Here is a 22,915-nt window from a genome sequence, read left to right as displayed (position 1 = left end):
GCTGTACCTGCCCTGGGAGTGTTTGATGGGACAGTGTAGAGGGAGCTTTACTCTGTATCTAACCCGTGCTGTACCTGCCCTGGGAGTGTTTGATACTGACACGGTGCCAAAGTTGGAAAATTCCTTCCATTCTTCACTCCACATCCTCGAAGCGAGACAGACACTCAGCTTTGGTTAGTTCTGGGCACCGCACCTCAGGAAGGATATATTGGCCTTGGAAGGGGTACAGCGCAGATTCACCAGTAGTTTGTTTGATAAGACTTGTGACTAAGGTCAGAGTATGTGGAGTTGAGGGCACGTAGCAGAATGGATAACAAGCTGGCTACAAAATAGAAAACAGAAGCCCAACAAGAGGGGATGAAATTCTAGATTTAATCCAGGGAAATGAAGATGGACAAGTGGGTGAAGTGACAGTGGGTGACCATATTGGGGATAGTGACCACAATTCAGTTAGTTTTAGCATTATTATGGAAAAGGACAGAGTTAAATCAGGAGTGAATGTTTTAAATTGGGAGAAGGCAAATTTTACAGAACTAAGAGGTGATTTGGCAGAAGTGGACTGGACACAACTACTTGAGGAGAAATCAGTGGCAAGCCAGTGGGAGGCACTAAAAAGTGAAATTCTACGGGTACAATGCAGACACGTCTCCTCAAAGAGAAAGGGTGGCACTGCCAAATTTAGAGCCTTCTGGTTGTCGAGAAGTATACGGGGCTAGATAAAGCAGAAAAAGAAAACTAAATACTGCAGAAAGCCTGAAGGAGTATGGAAAGTACAGGGATGACGCAAAAAAGGAAATAAGGAAAGCAAAGAGAGGGCATGAAAAAATATTAGCTAGTAAGATTAAAGAAAACCCAAAGATGTTTTATCAGTACATCAAGAACAAGAGGATAGCTAAGGAAAAGGTGGGACCTATCAGGGATGATAAGGGTAACTTGTGTGTAGAAGCAGAGGATGTGGGTAGGGTTTTAAATGAATATTTTGTCTCCGTATTCACAAAGGAGAGGGATGATCCGGACATAGTAGTTAAAGAGGAGAGGTGTGAAATACTGGATAAAGTAAACATAACGAGAGAGGAAGTACTAGAGGGACTGGAATCCTTGAAAGTTGATAAGTCACCAGGGCCGGATGGATTGTTTCCTAGGCTATTGAAGGAAGCCAGGGAGGAAATAGCGGATGCTCTGAGGATCATTTTCCAATCCTCACTAGATACAGGGGAGGTACCGGAGGACTGGAAGACTGCAAACATAGTACCATTGTTTAAAAAGGGTACGAGGGAAAGGCCGAACAATTATAGGCCGGTCAGTCTTACCTCGGTGGTGGGCAAACTATTAGAATCAATACTGAGAGATAGGATAAACTGTCACTTGGAAAGGCATGGTTTAATCAGGGATAGTCAGCATGGATTTGTTCAGGGAAGGTATGCCTTACAAATCTGATTGAATTCCTTGAGGAAGTGACAAGGAAGATTGATGAGGGTCGTGCAGTGGATGTTGTCTACATGGATTTTGGTAAGGCATTTGACAAGGTCCCACATGGCAGACTGGTCAGAAAGGTAAAAGCCCATGGGATACAGGGAAATGTGGCAAATTGGATCCAAAATTGGCTCAGTAACAGGAAACAAAGGGTAAAAGTCGATGGATGTCTTTGCGAATGGAAATCCGTTTCCAGTGGTGTGCCACAGGGCTCAGTTTTGGGTCCCTTGCTGTTTGTGGTATATATTAATGATTTGGACTTGAATGTAGGGGGCATGATTGGCAAATTTGCAGACGACACAAAAATTGGCCGTGTAGTTGATAGTGAAGAGGATAGCTGTAGACTCCAAGAAGATATCAATGGGTTGGTGGAGTGGGCGGAAAAGTGGCAAATGGAGTTCAACCCGGAGAAGTGTGAGGCAATGCACTTAGGGAGGGCAAACAATAAAAGGGAATACGCAGTAAACAGGACTATATTGAGAGGGGTAGAGGAAGTGAGAGACCTTGGAGTGCATGTGCACAGGTCCCTAAAGGTGGTAGATAAGGTTGTGAAGAAGGCATACGGAATGATCTCCTTTATTAGCCGAAGTATAGAATACAAAAGCAGGGATGTAACGATGGAACTGTATAAAACACTGGTAAGGCCACAGCTGGAGTATTGTGCGCAGTTCTGGTCACCACATTACAGGAAGGACGTAATTGCTCTGGAGAGAGTGCAGAGAAGATTTACAAGAATGTTGCCAGGGCTTGAAAATTGCAGCTCCGAGGAGAGATTGGATTGGCTGGGGTTGTTCTCCTTGGAGGCTGAGGAGAGACTTGATTGAGGTGTACAAAATTATGAGGAGCCCAGATAGAGTCGACAGGAAGTACCTGTTTCCCCTAGCGGAGAGTTCAAGAAGTAGAGGACATAGATTTAAGCTGATTGGCAGAAGGATTAGAGGGGACATGAGGAAAAACTTTTTTACCCAGAGGGTGGTGGGTGTATGGAATTCGCTGCCCGAATTGGTGGTAGAGGCAGGGACCTTCAACTCTTTTAAAAAGTACCTGGACCTACACCTGAAGTGCTGTAAGCTGCAGGGCTACGGACCGGGTGCTGGAAGGTGGGATTAGAATGGGCACCTGGTTGTTCTTCAAGCCGGCGCAGACATGATGGGCCGAATGGCCCCCTTCTGTGCTGTATCTTTTCTATGGTTCTATGGTTCTATTTAAGGTAATTGGCAAAAGAACCAGAGATGAGATTGGGAGAATTTTTTTACACAGCGAGTTGTGATGATCTGGAATGCACTGCCTGAAAGGGCGGTGGAAGCAGATTCAATAATAACTTTCAAAAGGGAATTGGATAAATACTTGAAAGGAAAAAATTACAGGGCTCTGGGGAAAGAGCAGGGGAATGGGACTAATTGGATAGCTCTTTCAAAGAGCCAGCACAGGCACGATGGGCCGAATGGCTTCCTTCTGTGCTGTAAGGTTCTATAAGAATAGTTAGAAAAGCTGAGTTACATTTAAATATATTTAACACAGGCCTGGAGAAAGTAAGATTGAGGTTTTTAAGGTGAACATGGGATTAGATTCTGTCCAGTTGGATAGGCTGGGGATGGGAGAACTAGGGAATGTGTGTCTCATATTTGCTGGACGTTTCTAGTTGAGTGCTGGGCCACGTTTGTTGTCTCAATATTTATTTTCTTGTAGAGGGCGATGCTTTTCCTGCGAGCTTCAATCCCTCCTCCAGCCATGTTTCAGCACCCCCTCCACTGCCACCAACACCATCTCTCCGAGTCAGCCCCTCCTCCAAACCACACCTGCGACCCGCAGAAAGCTGCCGTGCTGGGGACGCATATCAACGGGAAAAGTTTCGGCCGCGACCAACAAGTAGGTATTTAAATATATCCGATGTAGTAACGTCAGCAGCACCCTTCCAACCTGTCACACCCCAAACAATCAGCCCCGTTATTGGACTGATTTATTGGACAGATCCCACAAAGGGAGAACTCAGTAAGTACCTGGTGCTTTAAGCCTCTCTGAAACATCGCTGAATAAATCCAAGTTAGGGAACCCCCTTCATTGTAAGGTCAGGCAATGCCTTCACTGTAAAATTAGGGATCCCCCTCAGAGCTCTTCCCAAAGCAACCTATTTTCATGCAAGCTTCCTGAACACAAACAGTGATTCTGTTGTACAAAGGTGATAAAGTCCCACATAAGAGGTTAGTGTGCAAAATTAAAGCATTTGGGATTGGTGGTAATATACTGGCATGGATTGAAAATTGGTTAACAGACAGGAAACAGAGAGTAGGAATAAATGGGTCTTTTTTGGGGTGGCAGGCAGTGACTAGTGGGGTACCGCAGGGATCAGTGCTTGGGCCCCAGCTATTCACAATATATATCAATGATTTGGATGAGGGAACCAAATGTAATATTTCCAAGTTTGCTGACGACACAAAACTAGGTGGGATTGTGAGTTGTGAGGAGGATGCAAAGAGGCTTCAAGGCGATTTAGACAAGTTGAGTGAGTGGGCAAATACATGGCAGATGCAGTATAATGTGGATAAATGTGAAGTTATCCACTTCGGAAGGAAAAACAGAAAGGCAGAATATTATTTAAATGGTGATAGATTGGGAAATGTTGATGTACAAAGGGACCTGGGTGTCCTTGTACACCAGTCACTGAAAGCAAACATGCAGGTGCAGCAAGCAGTTAGGAAGGCAAATGGTATGTTGGCCTTCATTGCAAGAGGATTTGAGTACAGGAGCAAGGATGTCTTACTGCAGTTATACAGGTCCTTGGTGAGACCACACCTGGAGTACTGTGTGCAGTTTTGGTCTCCTTACCTAAGAAAGGATATACTTGCCATAGAGGGAGTGCAACGAAGGTTCACCAGACTGATTCCTGGGATGGCAGGACTGTCGTATGAGGAGAGATTGGGTCGACTCGGCCTGTATCCACTCGAGTTTAAAAGAATGAGAGGGGATCTCATTGAAACATATAAAATTCTGACAGGGCTAGACAGACTGGATGCAGGGAGGATGTTTCCCCTGGCTGGGGGGTCCAGAACCAGGGGTTACAGTCTCAGGATACAGGGTAGGACATTTAGGACGGAGATGAGGAGAAATTTCTTCACTCAGAGGGTGGTGAACCTGTGGAATTTTCTACCTCAGGAGGCCAAGTCACTGAATATATTGAAGAAGGAGCTAGATAGATTTCTAGACACAAAAGGCATCAAGGGGTATGGGGAGAGAGCGGGAATATGGTATTGAGATAGAGGATCAGCCATGATCATATTGAATGGCGGAGCAGGCTCGAAGGGCCGAATGGCCTATTCCTATTTTCTATGTCTATGCTTCTATGTATAGCAGCGCTGTATTTTTCCCACATATCACTCAACATGCTTTCTGAAAATGTTTCCATTCGCCATTTTTTCCTCAGTAACTGAAATTCCTAGTGTCCAAAATAAAGTTTTAATTCGAATAAAAAACTTAAAACAATTACATATTTCAAAATAACTAGATTAAATTTATCCACTGAATTGTCTTTTGTAACGTTTACTTCACTAAAGGCCTCAGCATCTGCCAAAAGCCCAGGCTTAGACTTGATATTTTTGCCCAGAGCTGTGACACTATTGCGCTGGTCTGTTCACCAGCTGATTCTGGCCCTCGGGTTGGTGCTGAGGGCTGTCTTCCAACTCCCACCCCACCTCACCCCACCTCACCCCATCCCACCCCACCCCACCTCACCTCACCCCACCCCACCCCACCCCACCCCACCTCACCCCACCCCACCCCACCCCACCCCACCTCACCTCACCCCACCCCACCCCACCCCACCTCACCCCACCTCACCCCACCCCACCCCACCCCACCCCACCTCACCTCACCCCACCCCACCCCACCCCACCTCACCCCACCTCACCCCACCCCACCCCACCCCACCTCACCTCACCCCACCCCACCCCACCCCACCCCACCCCACCCCACCTCACCCCACCCCACCCCACCCCACCCCACCCCACCCCACCTCACCTCACCCCACCCCACCCCACCTCACCCCACCCCACCTCACCCCACCCCACCCCACCTCACCCCACCCCACCCCACCTCACCCCACCCCACCCCACCCCACCCCACCTCACCCCACCCCACCTCACCCCACCCCACCCCACCTCACCCCACCCCACCTCACCCCACCCCACCCCACCTCACCCCACCCCACCCCACCTCACCTCACCCCACCCCACCCCACCTCACCCCACCCCACCCCACCCCACCCCACCTCACCTCACCCCACCCCACCCCACCTCACCCCACCCCACCTCACCCCACCCCACCCCACCTCACCCCACCTCACCTCACCCCACCCCACCCCACCTCACCCCACCCCACCCCACCCCACCTCACCCCACCTCACCCCACCCCACCTCACCCCACCTCACCCCACCCCACCTCACCTCACCTCACCTCACCCCACCTCACCCCACCCCACCTCACCTCACCTCACCCCACCCCACCCCACCCCACCTCACCTCAGTTTCATATCCTCTTTAGAAGTGGTCAGGCCTAGAGCTCCTATCAGATTGTGCCCCCCTCCCTCATTATCACAACCCCTGACCACACCACCCCCTAATCCCACAATCCCCCAGCCACCGACCTACTTGCCTGCACCCCTTCCTTGGGTCTCTTCTCAAAGCTTCCTATCTTCATAGTGGCTTACCTGAACTGAAAACATACTGAGACCACTATGCAAATGTACAGGAATAAGTGAAAGTCCCATAAACTAACACTCCTTTTCAATTCGGGCTTTTCATTTTTTAAATTTACTTTCACATTGATGAGGCTGCAACAATGAAATCCATTGTTATGGTGATCCTCTCACTCTCGCTCCCTCCCCTGCCCCCTCCCTTCCCGCTCCCCTCCCCTCTCTTCTCTCACTCCCCTCCCATCTCTTCTCTCACTCCCCTCCCATCTCTTCTCTCACTCCCCTCCCCTCTCTTCTTTCACTCCCCTCCCCTCTCTTCTCTCACTCCCCTTCCCTCTTTTCTCTCACTCCCTTCTTTTCTCTCAATGTCTACCCCGGCTCTCCTCTACCCCCGCTCTCTTTCCCCCACTGCCCTCTCCACTTGTCCAACCTTCTCTCCTCTGCTCCCCTTATCCTCTGCTTCTCCCCACCTCTTTCCCCCAACTTCTTCTTCACCTTCTCCTCCTCCTCCCTTTATCTCCCTCTTCCCTGTATCCCCTTCTCCTACTCTGCCTTTTCCGCCTTCTCCGCTCCACCTCCCCTTTCCCCTCATCCATACTCCCCATCCCCATCCTCCTCTTCTTCCTCCTTCCCTTATTCATCTCCCTTTCCCCCCTCCCCTTCCCTACCAATCCACACCTATTTCCCCATCTCTGCCTCTTCCACTTCCACTTTTACCTGCTCTTCCTTTTCCTTATACCTCTCTTCTCTTTCCCCACTCTCCCCTTCTCCCCCGCCCTCCCCTTCTCCCCCGCCCTCCCCTTCTCCCCCCTTCTCCCCCGCTTCCCCTCTCTTTCTCCCATCTCTCCCCACTCTCTCCCCCACACTTTCCCCCCTTCTCCCCTCTATCTCTCCCCCCGCTCTCTCCCCCTCCCCCTCTCTCTGTTTTTCATGTACTGTTATACTCCCTCGCTTCCACTCATGCTCTATCTCTCGCTTGCTGTCATTATGTATTTTGCTCCTGCTATCGCTCACACTTGCTCACTCGCTGTGACAATCAGTATTCGTTTTATTTCAGGGAACTTGGAGAAAGAAAAGCAGCGACTGCAGAATCTGATGGCAACTGGGAAGGACAGTCCTGGGCCGGATCAAAAACAAAAACCCAGGAAGAAGGAAGAGGAGCCGCCAGAAATCGACCGGTTCGAAGAGTGTGAGTGATTCTGGCGGCAGCAGCGCACAGTTCCTCTGCTCTACAGTTGGAGCAAAGGCTGGTTCCTGGTACGGTGCTGGCTCGGAATCTGGCTCTAGTCCTGTTCCTGATCATAGTTTGAAGCTGCTCCTGCTCCTGGCCCAGGATCCAGTCCTGCTTGATCTGGTTCTGGTCCTGGTTCTGATGCTGATGTTCAAACAGCTCTTGCTCCTGTTCGAATTCTGATCCCGGGTGGAGGCGGCCAATGGCTGAGGGTGGGGCAGTGGGTCGGTGAGGGTGGGTCGGTGAGGGTGGGTCGGTAAGGGTGGGTCGGTGAGGGTGGGGCGGTGTGTCATTGAGGGTGGGGCGGTGTGTCGTTGAGGGTGGGGCGGTGAGGGTGGGGCTGTGTGTCGGTGAGGGTGGGGCTGTGTGTCGGTGAGGGTGGGCTTGTGTGGGTGGGTCGGTGAGGGTGGGGCTGTGTCGGTGAGGGTGTGTCGGTGAGGGTGTGTCGGTGAGGGTGTGTCGGTGAGGGTGGGGCTGTGAGGGTGGGGTTGTGAGGGTGGGGTTGTGAGGGTGGGGCTGTGTGTCGGTGAGGTTGGGCCGGTGAGGGTGGGGCTGTGTGTCGGTGAGGGTGGGCCGGTGAGGGTGGGGCTGTGTGTCGGTGAGGGTGGGCCGGTGAGGGTGGGACTGTGTGTCGGTGAGGATGGGCCGGCGAGGGTGGGCCGGTGAGGGTGGGACTGTGGGCCGGCGAGGGTGGGTCAGTGATGGTGGGACTGTGGGTCAGCGAGGGTGGGTCGGTGAGGGTGGGACTGTGGGCCGGTGAGGGTGGGTCGGTGATGGTGGGACTGTGGGTCAGCGAGGGTGGGTCGGTGAGGGTGGGACTGTGGGCCGGTGAGGGTGGGTCGGTGATGGTGGGACTGTGGGTCAGCGAGGGTGGGTCGGTGAGGGTGGGCCGGTGATGGTGGGACTGTGGGTCAGCGAGGGTGGGCCGGTGAGGGTGGGGCTGTGGGTCAGCGAGGGTGGGCCGGTTACTGAACTCAATGTTCTTTTCCTGTTCCAGTATGTAATGAGATTGAAGAGAGACGAGAGTTTCTGGAACAGATGGAATCTCTCGGCCGAGGAAAGGATTTTCGAACAATCATCCACACCGAAATCTCCCAGGTACTGTGGGGAGAACAAAACGTAGCAATGGGAAATGCCAATCTGTCCCACCCACTGGGACTATTATCTTGTTAACCTCAGGTACAGTCAGTAGGAAACGTAGGGGGAAAAAAACTATTCGATAGGGCCCATTTTCAGGTGCAGGTAGCGTGATCCGCTATTTCCCCATGCCCGATGGCCCCTACACAGGCAGCACATGAATTTCGAGCTGCCTGCTACTTACCGTGATATCTCCGTGCAGCCAGCGCTACCCGCACTGAGAGGCTGCACGGAGAATGAGGAAGCCGGAAATGGAGCGTGCTCGGTGCACGTCACAGGCAGCCTGCAGGTGCACGTCACAGGCAGCCTGCAGGTGCACGTCACAGGCAGCCTGCAGGTGCACGTCACAGGCAGCCTGCAGGTGCACGTCACAGGCAGCCTGCAGGTGCACGTCACAGGCAGCCTGCAGGTGCACGTCACAGGCAGCCTGCAGGTGCACATTTTAAATGGGACATGCACAGTCCACTAGGAGGAGGGAAAGATGGCTGCAAGGATGGCAGGACCGGCACAAGAGAGGGTCCCACGTTTCTTGGATGATGCACTGGAGGCCCTGATGGAAGGGGTGGACGAAAGGAGGGCCAACATGTACCCGCAGGGTGGCAGGAGACCCTCCTGACTCCAGCTCCGCAGGCTGTGGCGCAGGGTGTGAATGCCAGGAGCATGGCGCCATGCATGTGGGTGCAGTGCCGAAAGAAGTTCAATGATTTGACTCGAGTGGTGAAGGTGAGTGAATGCACATCCAACCAACTGCCCCACTGCTCCACGCATCGCACCCCCTGTCACCCACCCACCAACAAACACTGCCCATCCATACGCAATGCTGCACTCGGCATGTTGCATCTCACCCGCACATAGTACCACACTTGCAGGCCACACAACCACCACTCACAGGTCACACACACTGGCAGCTATTCGACCAAGACAGGCACATCACCCACACACCCTGCAGGATACTCATTGACACACTGTCCTCTGTCTTGCAGGAGAAGGTGGCGCATAGCAGTCGGCAGCAGGAGGGACCTGAGGGTGGACGGGGATGTTTACACGTCCTCACCCCCCCTCGAGGAAACTGTGCTTCGGATCACTGGGCGGGCCATCGCTGCAGCCATCACAACATGCTGACCTGGAGGTCCCGATGAAGGGGGGGGGGGTCTCTGCATATCTAATGCTCCTTCTCCTTTCCCACATCTCCCTCCTCCCATAATCTTTTCTTACTTACGTGCTGCAGATGCTGTCGACACACACATATTACTTGATCCTCTCCCCACTCCACAACTCAACCTGTTTCCCTTTGTCATTGCAGATACCCAAGAACGCGTGACAGCACAATCCAGGGAGGAGCAAGAGGAAAAGGAGGTGGAGGAGGAGGAAGAGGAGGAGGAGGACACTGAAGCCACACCATCACTCGATCTGACTCTTGCTTCCACCAGCTCAGAGACTGACACTGCACGTCCTTTAGAGGCCGGGTTAGAGGAGGGATCGGCACGTGGTGAGACACCGAGCACAAGTGGGCAGGAGCCAGGGCGGGGGGAACGGATCCCACAGATGCCAGCTCGCCGGAGGGCGAGGTCACTCACTAGTTCTGTTGCAGAGGAGCCAGATGAGGACTTAATGGGCCAGGATACAGAAGACGGCTGATGGGCGTACACCACCAAATGCTTGGTACACTGGAAAGTCTGCCAGAAAGCCTGCGCACGATGAGAAGGGGCATGGAGGAGTCCAGCTCCAACTTGGCACAGGGCTTTGCGCAGAGCTTGGAGCCTGTCCTTTCCCACATGGAACGGGTGGTCATCTCCATCAGCGCCCCTGTGGAACCCACCATGATGCAGCGTCTGATGACTGATGTCGCGGCTTCCATTGCAGCACAAACCGATGTCATCAAAGGTTTGCAAGCTACGGTTGCTGCTCAGACTGCTGCTATCGGGCTCTGGATTCCACTGTGGAACGGGGCTTCCAGGGCGTCACAGCACTCCAGCAATCCGTTCTCCAGCTGATCACCAGGATTGCTGAGGTGCCGTCCCGGGAGAGTGGCAGTGGTGCCATGGCAGTCGGACCTGCTGTCCTCTCTCAGGACGACAGCATTCTGCTCCCACCCCTGCCACTCCACCAGTGCCCTTTCTGTTGCCTTTCGGCCAGACTGCCACAGCCCATGCCGAGATGGTGCAGTCTGAAGCTGGGCTCTCCCGGCCCAGACCTGCTCAACGTCGTTCTCCAAGGTCCATCTGCACGCTCCTCCATTGAAGACTAGCTTAGTGGTATAAACTGGGCGACATGGACATGTTGGGCCAAAGGGCCTGTTTCCATGTTGTAAACTTCTATGATTCTAAGACCAGCAGCCTCCCACCACCCATGCTCCAGCCACTGGGGACGCACCTCGTAGGAGCACTTGGATAGGTAAAGGCACATGAACAACAGGCACTAAGGGAATGCACAAGGGTGAATAATTCTGTTCTGTTTCCATAATTTAATTTATTCATTGATAAATGAGACAATGAATTTGCATTTGGTGGTGGTTTTTATTTGTGCGATGAGCTGAGAGGGACACCAATGTGCAATCAAATGGAGGGCGATTTGATTGTCTTGTGGGAGCGGAAAGGTGGGGAGTACAGGACTGTTGGTGAGTTGGGGGATGTAGTTGACATTATTGATAGCGGGCACGGATCAGGCGACCACACAGAGCCCTTGCAGACAAGGTGTGTGGTCCCTGTTGCACCCTTGCATCTTCCTCTACTTCCTCTTCCGGCTCCTCCCCCTCCCCCTCCCCCTCCTCAGCCTCCTCCACCTCCATCTCTGGCTCAGGGTCTTCTCTGATCATTGGTGGCAAAGGCTGGTCCCTCGTGATGGCGAGGTTGTGCAGCATGCAGCAGACCACCACAAATCTGCCCACTCGCACAGCGGAGTATTGCAGGGCTCCTCCAGACTGGTCCAGGCAGCGGAAGGGTTGTTTGAGGAGGCCTATGGTGTGCTCCATGATGTTGCATGTGGCAGGATGGGTCTCATTATAGACCTGCTGTGCACGTGTGCGTGGGTTGCCGACCGGACTCATGAGCCACGCAATGGGTGGAGCCTTAATAAAGATGCAAGATTTAGAATCAAGAACTTTATAGTGGGATTTAAATATTTAAATGAGGCCACACATGCCAGTAGTGCAGCCTCATTACTTGCCCCATGTTACCAGTCTGAAACAGGGCCACGAGGCCTTGGGGGGGAGGGGTGGGGTGGAGTGCGGTCTAAAGTTGGGGCTTTCCCCACTCTGCTGGCTGGACATGAATGGGTTTAAAACCCCTCAGCCTTCCCCAATGGGGTTCAGTGAAGACTGCCCATAATTCATCAACTCGCATAAATTAGAGTTCAGATTCAGAGACTGTCCACATAAATGTGGCATTCTAAGATTAAGGCACATCAATTGGGAATGTAGAGGGAGCTTTACTCTGTATCTAACCCGTGCTGCACCTGCCCTGGGAGTGTTTGATGGGACAGTGTAGAGGGAGCTTTACTCTGTATCTAACCCGTGCTGTACCTGCCCTGGGAGTGTTTGATGGGACAGTGTAGAGGGAGCTTTACTCTGTATCTAACCCGTGCTGTACCTGCCCTGGGAGTGTTTGATGGGACAGTGCAGAGGGAGCTTTTTCTGTGTCTAACCTAAGAAAGTCACTATCCGGTTCCTGATCACTATCCTGCCCCTGATCACTATCCTGCCCCTGATCACTATCCTGCCCCTGATCACTAACCGGTTCCTGATCACTATCCTGCTCCTGATCACTATCCTGCTCCTGATCACTAACCGGTTCCTGATCACTATCCTGCTCCTGATCACTATCCTGCTCCTGATCACTATCCTGTTCCTGATCACTATCCGGTTCCTGATCACTATCCTGCTCCTGATCATTAACCGGTTCCTGATCACTATCCTGCTCCTGATCACTATCCGGTTCCTGATCACTATCCGGTTCCTGATCACTATCCTGCTCCTGATCACTATCCTGCTCCTGGTCACTATCCTGCTCCTGATCACTATCCTGCTCCTGATCACTATCCTGCTCCTGATCACTATCCCATGACTCCAGCTGGAAAAAGCAGGTGTGGATGTTGGTTGAGGACTGAGCTCTGATTCCCTCCGTGGGTAATTGGCCTGTCGACACTTACTGTTGACTCACACGTGACGAGTTGGCACTAGGGTGAGGTACCCAAAGCCTGGCCGTACCTGTGGAATCAAAAGTGCTGACATTCCATAATACAAACATTGCTCTCAAACTCATTAACAACCAAACTACTCAGTAACTAAACCCGTCCACCATTGGTTGGGACATTGCTTCCACATCACATACCGGTTACTGGGCCCCATCTGGGAAGGACGATCAGTATTCAGGGAGCAGCCTGACTCTCGCTGGCATGGGTTGCCTGGGGAGACTCCAGCATTACCTCTTCAGGAGATACCCAAGCAAAGATTGCAGCCGACCCATTGGGCTGCTTCTGGGCTGGCCACCTTCCTCTACACCACCCTCTCAATCCCAGTCTCCCCCTTATATACCCCCTCTCTCCCTCTCACTCCCTTATGTACCCCTCTCACCCCCTTACGTACCCTCTCTCCCTCTCACTCCCTCATATACCCCTCTCACCCCCTTACGTACCCTCTCTCCCTCTCACTCCCTCATGTGCCCCCTCTCACCCCCTTACGTACTCTCTCTCCCTTATGTACCCCTCTCACCCCCTTACGTTCCCTCTCTCCCTCTCACTCCCTCATGTACCCCTCTCACCCCCTTACGTTCCCTCTCTCCCTCTCACTCCCTCATGTACCCCTCTCACTCCCTTATGTACCCCCTCTCACCCCCTTACGTACCCTCTCTCCCTCTCACTCCCTCATGTACCCCTCTCACCCCCTTATGTACTCTCACCCCCTTACGTACCCTCTCTCTCCCTCTCACTCCTTTATGTACCCCCTCTCACTCCCTTATGCACCCCCTCTCTCTTTCTCATTCCCTTGTGTACCCCTCTTTCCCTTATGAACCCCCCTCTTCCTCTCATTCTCTTGTGTACCCCCTCTCTTCCTCTCACTCCCTTATGTACCCACTCCCTCCCTCTCATTCCCTTGCGTAGCCCCTCTCTCCCTTATGTACTCCCCCTCTCCCTCTCACTCCCTTGTGTACGCCATCTCTCATTCTGTTATGTACCTGGGGAGAGATTGCACAAACTAGGGTTGTATTCCCTGGAATTTAGAAGATTTGATCAAATTTTCAAGATATTAAGGGGAACTGATAGTGTAGATAGAGAGGAACTATTCCCGCTGGTTGGGGAGTCTGGGACGAGAGGACACAGCCTAAAAATTAGAGCCAGGACTTTCAGGAGTGAGATTAGAAAACACTTCTACACACAAAGGGTGGGAGAAGTTTGGAACTCTCTTCCGCAAACGGCAATTGATACTCAATTGTTCATTTTAAATCTGAGATTGATAGATTTTTGTTAACCAAAGGTATTAAGGGATATGGGGCTAAGGCGGGTATATGGAGTTAGGTTACAGATCAGCCATGATCTCATTGAATGGCAGAACAGGCTCGAAGGGCTGAATGGCCTCCTCCTGTTCCTATTTCTTATGTTCTTATGTACATCCTCTCTCCCTCTCATTCTCTTACTTACACCCTCTCTCCCTGTCACTCCCTTGTGTACCCACTCTTTCTCTCTCACTCCCTTGTGAAACCCCTCTCTCACTCCCTTTTGTACTCCCTTCTCTCCCTCTCACTCCCTTGTGTATCCGCTCTCTCCCTCTCACTCCTTTGTGTACTCTCTCCCTCTCTCTCTCACTCCCTTGTGTACCCCCTCTCCCCCGTCATTCTCTTGTGTACCCCCTCTCCCCTGTCATTCCCTTGTGTACATGCTCTTTCTCTCACACTCCCTTGTGTTCTCCCATGATCCCTCTCACTCCCTTGTGTTCTCCCTCTCTCCAACTCACTCCCTTGTGTTCTCCCTCTCTCACTCTCACTCCCTTGTGTTCTCCCTCTCTCCAACTCACTCCCTTGTGTTCTCCCTCTCTCACTCTCACTCCCTTGTGTTCTCCCTCTCTCCCTTGTGTTCACCCGCTCTCCCTTGTGTTCTCCCTCTCTCCCTCTCACTCCAATGTGTTCTCCCTCTCTGCCTCTCACTCCCTTGTGTTCCCCCTCTCTCACTCTCACTCCCTTGTGTTCCCCCTCTCTCACTCTCACTCCCTTGTGTTTCTCCTCTCTCACTCTCACTCCCTTTTGTTCTCCCTCTCTCACTCTCACTCCCTTGTGTTCTCCCTCTCTCACTCTCACTGCCTTATGTTCTCCCTCTCTCCCTCTCACTCCCTTGTGTTTCTCCTTTCTCACTCTCACTCCCTTGTGTTCCCCCTCTCTCACTCTCACTCCCTTGTGTTCTCCCCTCTCACTCCCTTGTGTTCTCCCTCTCTGACACTCCTTTGTGCACCCTCTCTTACTCACAATCACTTGTGTACCCCCCTTCTCTCACACTCCCTTGTGTTCTCCCTCCCTCTCACACCCTTGTGTTTCTCCTCTCTCCCTCTCACTCCTTTGTGTTCTCTCTCTCTCACCCTCACTCCCTTGTGTTCTCTCTCTCTCACTCTCACTCCCTTGTGTTCTCCCTCTCTCACTCTCACTCCCTTGTTTTCTCCCTCTCTCACTCTCACTCCCTTGTGTTCTCCCTCTCTCATTCTCACCTCCTTGTGTTTCTCCTCTCTCACTCTCACTCCCTTGTGTTCTCCCTTTCTCACTCTCATTCCCTTGTGTTCTCCCCTCTCACTCCCTTATGTTCCCCCTCTCTGTCACTCCTTTGTGTAACCCTCTTCTCTCACACTCCCTTGTGTTTTCCCTCCCTCTCACTCCCTTGTGTTTCTCCTCTCGACCTCTCACTCCCTTGTGTTCTCCCTCTCTCTCTCCCTTGTGTTTCTCCTCTCCCCCTCTCACTCCCTTGTGTTCTCCCTCTCTCACTCCCACTCCCTTGTGTTCTCCCTCTCTCACTCCCTTGTGTTTCTACTCTCTCCCTGTCACTCCCTTTTGTTCTCCCTCTCTCTCTCTCACTCCGTTGTGTTTCTCCTCTCTCCCTCTCACTCCCTTGTGTTCTCCCTCTCTCTCACTCCCATGTGTTTCTCCTCTCTCACTCTCACTCCCTTGTGTTCTCCCTCTCCCACTCTCACTCCCTTGTGTTCTCCCTCTCTCACTCTCACTGCCTTGTGTTCTCCCTCTCTCCCTCTCACTCCCTTGTGTTTCTGCTCTCTCACTCTCACTCCCACTCCCTTGTGTTCTCCCTCTCTCACTCTCACTCCCTTGTTTTCTACCTCTCTCACTCTCACTCCCTTTTGTTCCCCCTCTCTCACTCTCACTCCCTTGTGTTTCTCCTCTCTCACTCTCACTCCCTTGTGTTCCCCCTCTCTGACACTCCTTTGTGTACCCTCTCTTTCTCACACTCACTTGTGTACCCCACTTCTCTCACACTCCCTTGTGTTCCCCCCTGTCTATGTCACTCCCATGTGTACCCCCCTTCTCTCACACTCCCTTGTGTTCTCCCTCCCTCTCACTCACTTGTGTTTCTCCTTTCTCCCTCTCACTCCCTTGTGTTTCTCCTCTCTCCCTCTCACTCCCTTGTGTTCTCTCTCTCTCACTCTCACTCCCTTGTGTTCTCCCTCTCTCACTCTCACTCCCTTCTGTTTCTCCTCTCACTCTCACTCCCTTTTGTTCCCCCTCTCTCACTCACACTCCCTTTTGTTCCCCCTCTCTCACTCTCACTCCCTTGTGTTCCTCCCTTTCACTCCCCTGTGTTCCCCCCTCTCTGCCACTACCTTGTGTACCCTCTCTTTCTCTCACACTCACTTGTGTACCCCCCTTTCTCTCACACTCCCTTTCCCTCACACTCCCTTGTGTACCCCTCTCTCCCTCTCACTCCCTTGTGTTCCCCCTCTCCATGTCACTCCCTTGTGTTCCCTCCTTCTCACACTCCATTGTGTTCTTCCTCCCTCTCACTCTCACTCCCTTGTGTTTCTCCTCTCTCCCTCTCACTCCCTTGTGTTCTCCGTCTCTCACTCTCACTCCCTTGTGTTCTCCCTCTCTCCCTCTCACCTCCCTTGTGTTCTTCCTCTCTCACTCTCACTCCCTTGTGTTCCCCCCTCTCTGTCACTCCTTTGTTTACCCCCCTTCTCTCACACTCCCTTGTGTTCCCCCCTATGTCACTCCCTTCTGTTTCTCCTCTCTCTCTCACTCCCTTGTGTTCTCCCTCTCTCACTTTCACTCCCTTGTGTTCTCCCTCTCTCACTTTCACTCCCTTGTGTTCTCCCTCTCTCCCTCTCACTCCCTTGTGTTCTCCCTCTCTCCCTCTCACTCCCTTGTGTTTCTCCCTCTCTCCCTCTCACTCCCTTGTGCTCATCCTCTCTCACTCTCACTCCCTTGTGTTCTCCCTCTCTCACTCACACCCCCTTGTGTTCTCCCTCTCTCACTGTCACTCCCTTGTGTTTCTGCTCTCTCCCTCTCACTCCCTTGTGTTCTCCCTCTCTCACTCTCACTCCCTTGTGTTCTCCCTCTCTCACTCTCACCCCCTTGTGTTCTCCCTCTCTCACTCTCACTGCCCTGTGTTTCTCCTCTCTCACTCTCATTCCCTTGTGTTCTCCCTCTCTCACTCTCACCTCCCTCGTGTTCTTCCTCTCTCACTCTCACTCCCACTCCCTTGTGTTCTCCATCTCTCACTCTCACCCCCTTGTGTTCTCCCTCTCTCACTCTCACTCCCTTGTGTTCTCCCTCTCTCACTCTCACTCCCTTCTGCTCCCCCCTCTCACTCCCTTGTGTTCCCCCCTCTCTGTCACTCCTTTGTGTACCCTCTCTTTCTCTCACACTCCCTTGTGTACCCCACTTCTCTCCCTTGTGTTTCTCCTCTCCCTCTCACTCCCTTGTGTTCTCCCTCTCTCACTCTCACTCCCTTGTGTTTCTGCTCTCTCCCTCTCACTCCCTTGTGTTCTCCCTAACACTCTCACTCCCTTGTGTTATCCATCTCACTCCCTTGTGTTCTTCCTCTCTCACTCTCACTCACTTGTGTTCCCCCTCTCTCCCTCCCTTGTGTTCCCCCCTCTCACTCCCTTGTGTTCCCCCCTCTCTGTCACTCCTTTGTGTACCCTCTCTTTCTCTCACACTCCCTTGTGTACCCCCCTACTCTCCCTTGTGTTCTCCCTCTCTCACTTCCTTGTATTTCTCTTCTCTCCCGCTCACTCCCTTGTGTTCTCCCTCTCTGCCACTCACTCCCTTGTGTTCTCCCACTCTCACTCACTTGCATTTCTCCTCTCTCCCTTTCATTCCCTTGTGTTCTCCCTCTCTCACTCTTACTCCCTTGTGTTTCTCCTATCTCACTCTCACTCCCTTGTGTTCTCCCTCTCTCACTCTCACCCCCCTGTGTTTCTCCTCTCTCCCTCTCACTCCCTTGATTTCTACCTATCTCACTCTCACTCCCTGGTGTTCTCCCTCTCTCCCTCTCACTCCCTTGTGTTCTTCCTCTCTCACTCTCACTCCCTTGTGTTTCTCCTCTCTCCCTCTCACTCCCTTGTGTTCTCCCTCTCTCACTCTCACTCCCTTGTGTTTCTGCTCTCTCCCTCTCACTCCCTTGTGTTCTCCCTCTCTCACTCTCACTCCCTTGTGTTTCTGCTCTCTCACTCTCACTCCCACTCCCTTGTGTTCTCCCTCTCTCACTCTCACTCCCTTGTGTTCTCCCTCTCTCCCTCTCACCTCCCTTGTGTTCTTCCTCTCTCACTCTCACTCCCTTGTGTTCTCCCTCTCTCCCTCTCACTCCCTTGTGTTCTCCCACTCTCCCTCTCACTCCCTTGTGTTTCTCCTCTCTCACTCTCACTCCCTTGTGTTTCTCCCTCTCTCCCTCTCACTCCCTTGTGCTCATCCTCTCTCACTCTCACTCCCTTGTGTTCTCCCTCTCTCACTCTCACCCCCTTGTGTTCTCCCTCTCTCCCTCTCACTCCCTTGTGTTTCTGCTCTCTCCCTCTCACTCCCTTGTGTTCTCCCTCTCTCACTCTCACTCCCTTGTGTTCTCCCTCTCTCACTCTCACCCCCTTGTGTTCTCCCTCTCTCACTCTCACTGCCCTGTGTTTCTCCTCTCTCACTCTCATTCCCTTGTGTTCTCCCTCTCTCACTCTCACCTCCCTTGTGTTCTTCCTCTCTCACTCTCACTCCCACTCCCTTGTGTTCTCCATCTCTCACTCTCACCCCCTTGTGTTCTCCCTCTCTCACTCTCACTCCCTTGTGTTCTCCCTCTCTCACTCTCACTCCCTTCTGCTCCCCCCTCTCACTCCCTTGTGTTCCCCCCTCTCTGTCACTCCTTTGTGTACCCTCTCTTTCTCTCACACTCCCTTGTGTACCCCACTTCTCTCCCTTGTGTTTCTCCTCTCCCTCTCACTTCCTTGTGTTCTCCCTCTCTCACTCTCACTCCCTTGTGTTTCTGCTCTCTCCCTCTCACTCCCTTGTGTTCTCCCTCTCACTCTCACTCCCTTGTGTTCTCCCTCTCACTCCCTTGTGTTCTCACTCTCACTCACTTGTGTTCCCCCTCTCTCCCTCCCTTGTGTTCCCCCCTCTCACTCCCTTGTGTTCCCCCCTCTCTGTCACTCCTTTGTGTACCCTCTCTTTCTCTCACACTCCCTTGTGTACCCCCCTACTCTCCCTTGTGTTCTCCCTCTCTCACTTCCTTGTATTTCTCCTCTCTCCCTCTCACTCCCTTGTGTTCTCCCTCTCTCCCTCTCACTCCCTTGTGTTCTCCCTCTCTGCCACTCACTCCCTTGTGTTCTCCCACTCTTACTCACTTGCGTTTCTCCTCTCTCCCTCTCATTCCCTTGTGTTCTCCCTCTCTCACTCTCACTCCCTTGTGTTTCTCCTATCTCACTCTCACTCCCTTGTGTTCTCCCTCTCTCACTCTCACTCCCTTGTGTTTCTGCTCTCTCCCTCTCACTCCCTTGTGTTCTCCCTCTCTCACTCTCACTCCCTTGTGTTTCTGCTCTCTCACTCTCACTCCCACTCCCTTGTGTTCTCCTTCTCTCACTCTCACTCCCTTGTGTTTCTCCTCTCACTCTCACTCCCTTTTGTTCCCCCTCTCTCACTCTCACTCCCTTGTGTTCCTCCCTTTCACTCCCTTGTGTTCCCCCCTCTCTGCCACTACCTTGTGTACCCTCTTTTTCTCTCACACTCACTTGTGTACCCCCCTTTCTCTCACACTCCCTTTCTCTCACACTCCCTTGTGTACCCCTCTCTCCCTCTCACTCCCTTGTGTTCCCCCTCTCTATGTCACTCCCTTGTGTACCCCCCTTCTCACACTCCCTTGTGTTCTTCCTCCCTCTCACTCTCACTCCCTTGTGTTCTCCCTCTCTCCCACTCACCTCCCTTGTGTTCTTCCTCTCTCACTCTCACTCCCTTGTGTTCTCCATCTCTCACTCTCACCCCCTTGTGTTCTCCATCTCTCACTCTCACCCCCTTGTGTTCTCCCTCTCTCTCTCTCACTGCCCTGTGTTTCTCCTCTCTCACTCTCATTCCCTTGTGTTTCTCCTCTCTCACTCTCGCTGCCTTGTGTTCTCCCTCTCTCCCTCTCACTCCCTTGTGTTTCTCCTCTCTCACTCTCACTCACTTGTGTTCCCCCTCTCTCACTCTCGCTGCCTTGTGCTCCCCCCTCTCACTCCCTTGTGTTCCCCCCTCTCTGTCACTCCTTTGTGTACCCTCTCTTTCACTCACACTCCCTTGTGTACCCCCCTTCTCTCCCTTGTGTTCTCCCTCTCTCTCACTTCCTTGCATTTCTCCTCTCTCCCTCTCACTCCCTTGTGTTCTCCCTCTCTGCCACGCACTCCCTTGTGTTCTCCGACTCTCACTCCCTTGCGTTTGTCCTCTCTCCCTCTCATTCCCTTGTGTTCTTCCTCTCTCACTCTCACTCCCTTGTGTTCTCCCTCTCTCACGCTCACCCCCTTCTGTTCTCCCTCTCTCACTCTCACTCCCTTGCGTTTGTCCTCTCTCCCTCTCACTCCCTTGTGTTCTCCCTCTCTCACTCTCACTCCCTTGTGTTCTCCCTCTCTCACGCTCACTCCCTTGTGTTCTCCCTCTCTCACTCTCACTGCCCTGTGTTTCCCCTCTCTCACTCTCATTCCCTTGTGTTTCTCCTCTCTCACTCTCGCTGCCTTGTGCTCCCCCCTCTCACTCCCTTGTGTTCCCCCTCTCTGTCACTCCTTTGTGTACCCTCTCTTTCTCTCACACTCCCTTGTGTACCCCTCTTCTCTCCCTTGTGTTCTCCCTCTCTCTCACTTCCTTGTATTTCTCCTCTCTCCCTCTCACTCCCTTGTGTTCTCCCTCTCTGCCACGCACTCCCTTGTGTTCTCCCTCTCTCACTCCCTTGCGTTTCTCCTCTCTACCTCTCATTCCCTTGTGTTCTCCCTCTCTCACTCTCACTCCCTTGTGTTTCTCCTCTCTCTCTCTGTCAGTCCCTTGTTTTCTACCGATCTCACTCTCACTCCCTTGTGTTCTCCCTCTCTACTTCTCACTCCCTTGTGTTCTTCCTCTCTCACTCTCACTCCCTTGTTTTCTCCCTCTCTCACTCTCACTCCCTTGTGTTTCTGCTCTCTCTCTCAATCCCTTGTGTTCCCCCTCTCTCACTCTCACTCCCTTGTGTTTCTCCTCTCTCACTCTCACTGCCTTGTGTTCTCACTCTCACTCCCTTGTGCTCTTCCTTTCTCAGCCTTGTGTTCTCCCTCTATCCTTCTCACTCCCCTGTGTTTCTCCTCTCCCTCTCAATCCCTTGTGTTCCCCCTCTCTCACTCTCACTCCCTTGTGTTCTCCCTCTCTCACTCTCACCCCCTTGTGTTCTCCCTCTCTCACTCTCACTGCCCTGTGTTTCCCTTCTCTCACTCTCATTCCGTTGTGTTCTCCCTCTCTCACTCTCACTCCCTTGTGTTCCCCCTCTCTCACTCTCACTCCCTTGTGTTTCTGCTCTCTCCCTCTCACTCCCTTGTGTTCTCCCTCTCTCACTCTCACTCCCTTGTGTTCTCCCTCTCTCACTCTCACCCCCTTGTGTTCTCCCTCTCTCACTCTCACTGCCCTGTGTTTCTCTTCTCTCACTCTCATTCCCTTGTGTTCTCCCTCTCTCTCACTTCCTTGTATTTCTCCTCTCTCCCGCTCACTCCCTTGTGTTCTCCCTCTCTGCCACGCACTCCCTTGTGTTCTCCCACTCTCACTCCCTTGCGTTTCTCCTCTCTCCCTCTCATTCCCTTGTGTTCTCCCTCTCTCACTCTCACTCCCTTGTGTTTCTCCTCTCTCACTCTCACTGCCTTGTGTTCTCACTCTCACTCCCTTGTGCTCTTCCTCTCTCAGCCTTGTGTTCTCCCTCTCTCACTCTCACTCCCTTGTGTTCTCCCTCTCACTCCATTGTGTTCTCCCTCTCTCACTCTCACTCCCTTGTGTTCTGCCTCTCTCGCTCTCACTCCCTTGTGTTCTCCCTCTCTCACTCTCACCCCCTTGTGTTCTCCCTCTCTCACTCTCACTCCCTTGTGTTTCTGCTCTCTCCCTCTCACTCCCTTGTGTTCTCCCTCTCTCACTCTCACTCCCTTGTGTTTCTGCTCTCTCACTCTCACTCCCACTCCCTTGTGTTCTCCTTCTCTCACTCTCACTCCCTTGTGTTTCTCCTCTCACTCTCACTCCCTTTTGTTCCCCCTCTCTCACTCTCACTCCCTTGTGTTCCTCCCTTTCACTCCCTTGTGTTCCCCCCTCTCTGTCACTCCTTTGTGTACCCTCTCTTTCTCTCACACTCCCTTGTGTACCCCACTTCTCTCCCTTGTGTTTCTCCTCTCCCTCTCACTCCCTTGTGTTCTCCCTCTCTCACTCTCACTCCCTTGTGTTTCTGCTCTCTCCCTCTCACTCCCTTGTGTTCTCCCTCTCACTCTCACTCCCTTGTGTTCTCCCTCTCACTCCCTTGTGTTCTTCCTCTCTCACTCTCACTCACTTGTGTTCCCCCTCTCTCCCTCCCTTGTGTTCCCCCCTCTCACTCCCTTGTGTTCCCCCCTCTCTGTCACTCCTTTGTGTACCCTCTCTTTCTCTCACACTCCCTTGTGTACCCCCCTACTCTCCCTTGTGTTCTCCCTCTCTCACTTCCTTGTATTTCTCCTCTCTCCCTCTCACTCCCTTGTGTTCTCCCTCTCTCCCTCTCACTCCCTTGTGTTCTCCCTCTCTGCCACTCACTCCCTTGTGTTCTCCCACTCTTACTCACTTGCGTTTCTCCTCTCTCCCTCTCATTCCCATGTGTTCTCCCTCTCTCACTCTCACTCCCTTGTGTTTCTCCTATCTCACTCTCACTCCCTTGTGTTCTCCCTCTCTCACTCTCACTCCCCTGTGTTTCTCCTCTCTCCCTCT

At 52.6% G+C, this 22,915-nt stretch overlaps 1 protein-coding gene across 1 annotated transcript in view; it reads left to right on the top strand.

The window, feature by feature from the left end:
• Positions 1-22,915, top strand: part of c40h22orf23 (chromosome 40 C22orf23 homolog) — a 128,184-nt gene that overhangs the window by 43,426 nt on the left and 61,843 nt on the right. Inside the window, exons 3-5 of the mRNA XM_067974226.1 lie at positions 3,163-3,342; positions 7,218-7,349; positions 8,389-8,489. Of these exons, the coding sequence (XP_067830327.1) occupies positions 3,163-3,342; positions 7,218-7,349; positions 8,389-8,489 (413 nt within the window). The remainder of the gene's footprint in view (positions 1-3,162; positions 3,343-7,217; positions 7,350-8,388; positions 8,490-22,915) is intronic.

Source organism: Heptranchias perlo, chromosome 40 (assembly GCF_035084215.1).
Source record: "Heptranchias perlo isolate sHepPer1 chromosome 40, sHepPer1.hap1, whole genome shotgun sequence".
NCBI classification, from domain to species: Eukaryota; Metazoa; Chordata; class Chondrichthyes; order Hexanchiformes; family Hexanchidae; genus Heptranchias; species Heptranchias perlo.
Note: the sequence above shows the minus strand (reverse complement) of the source record. Positions and strands in the feature narration are given on the sequence as shown.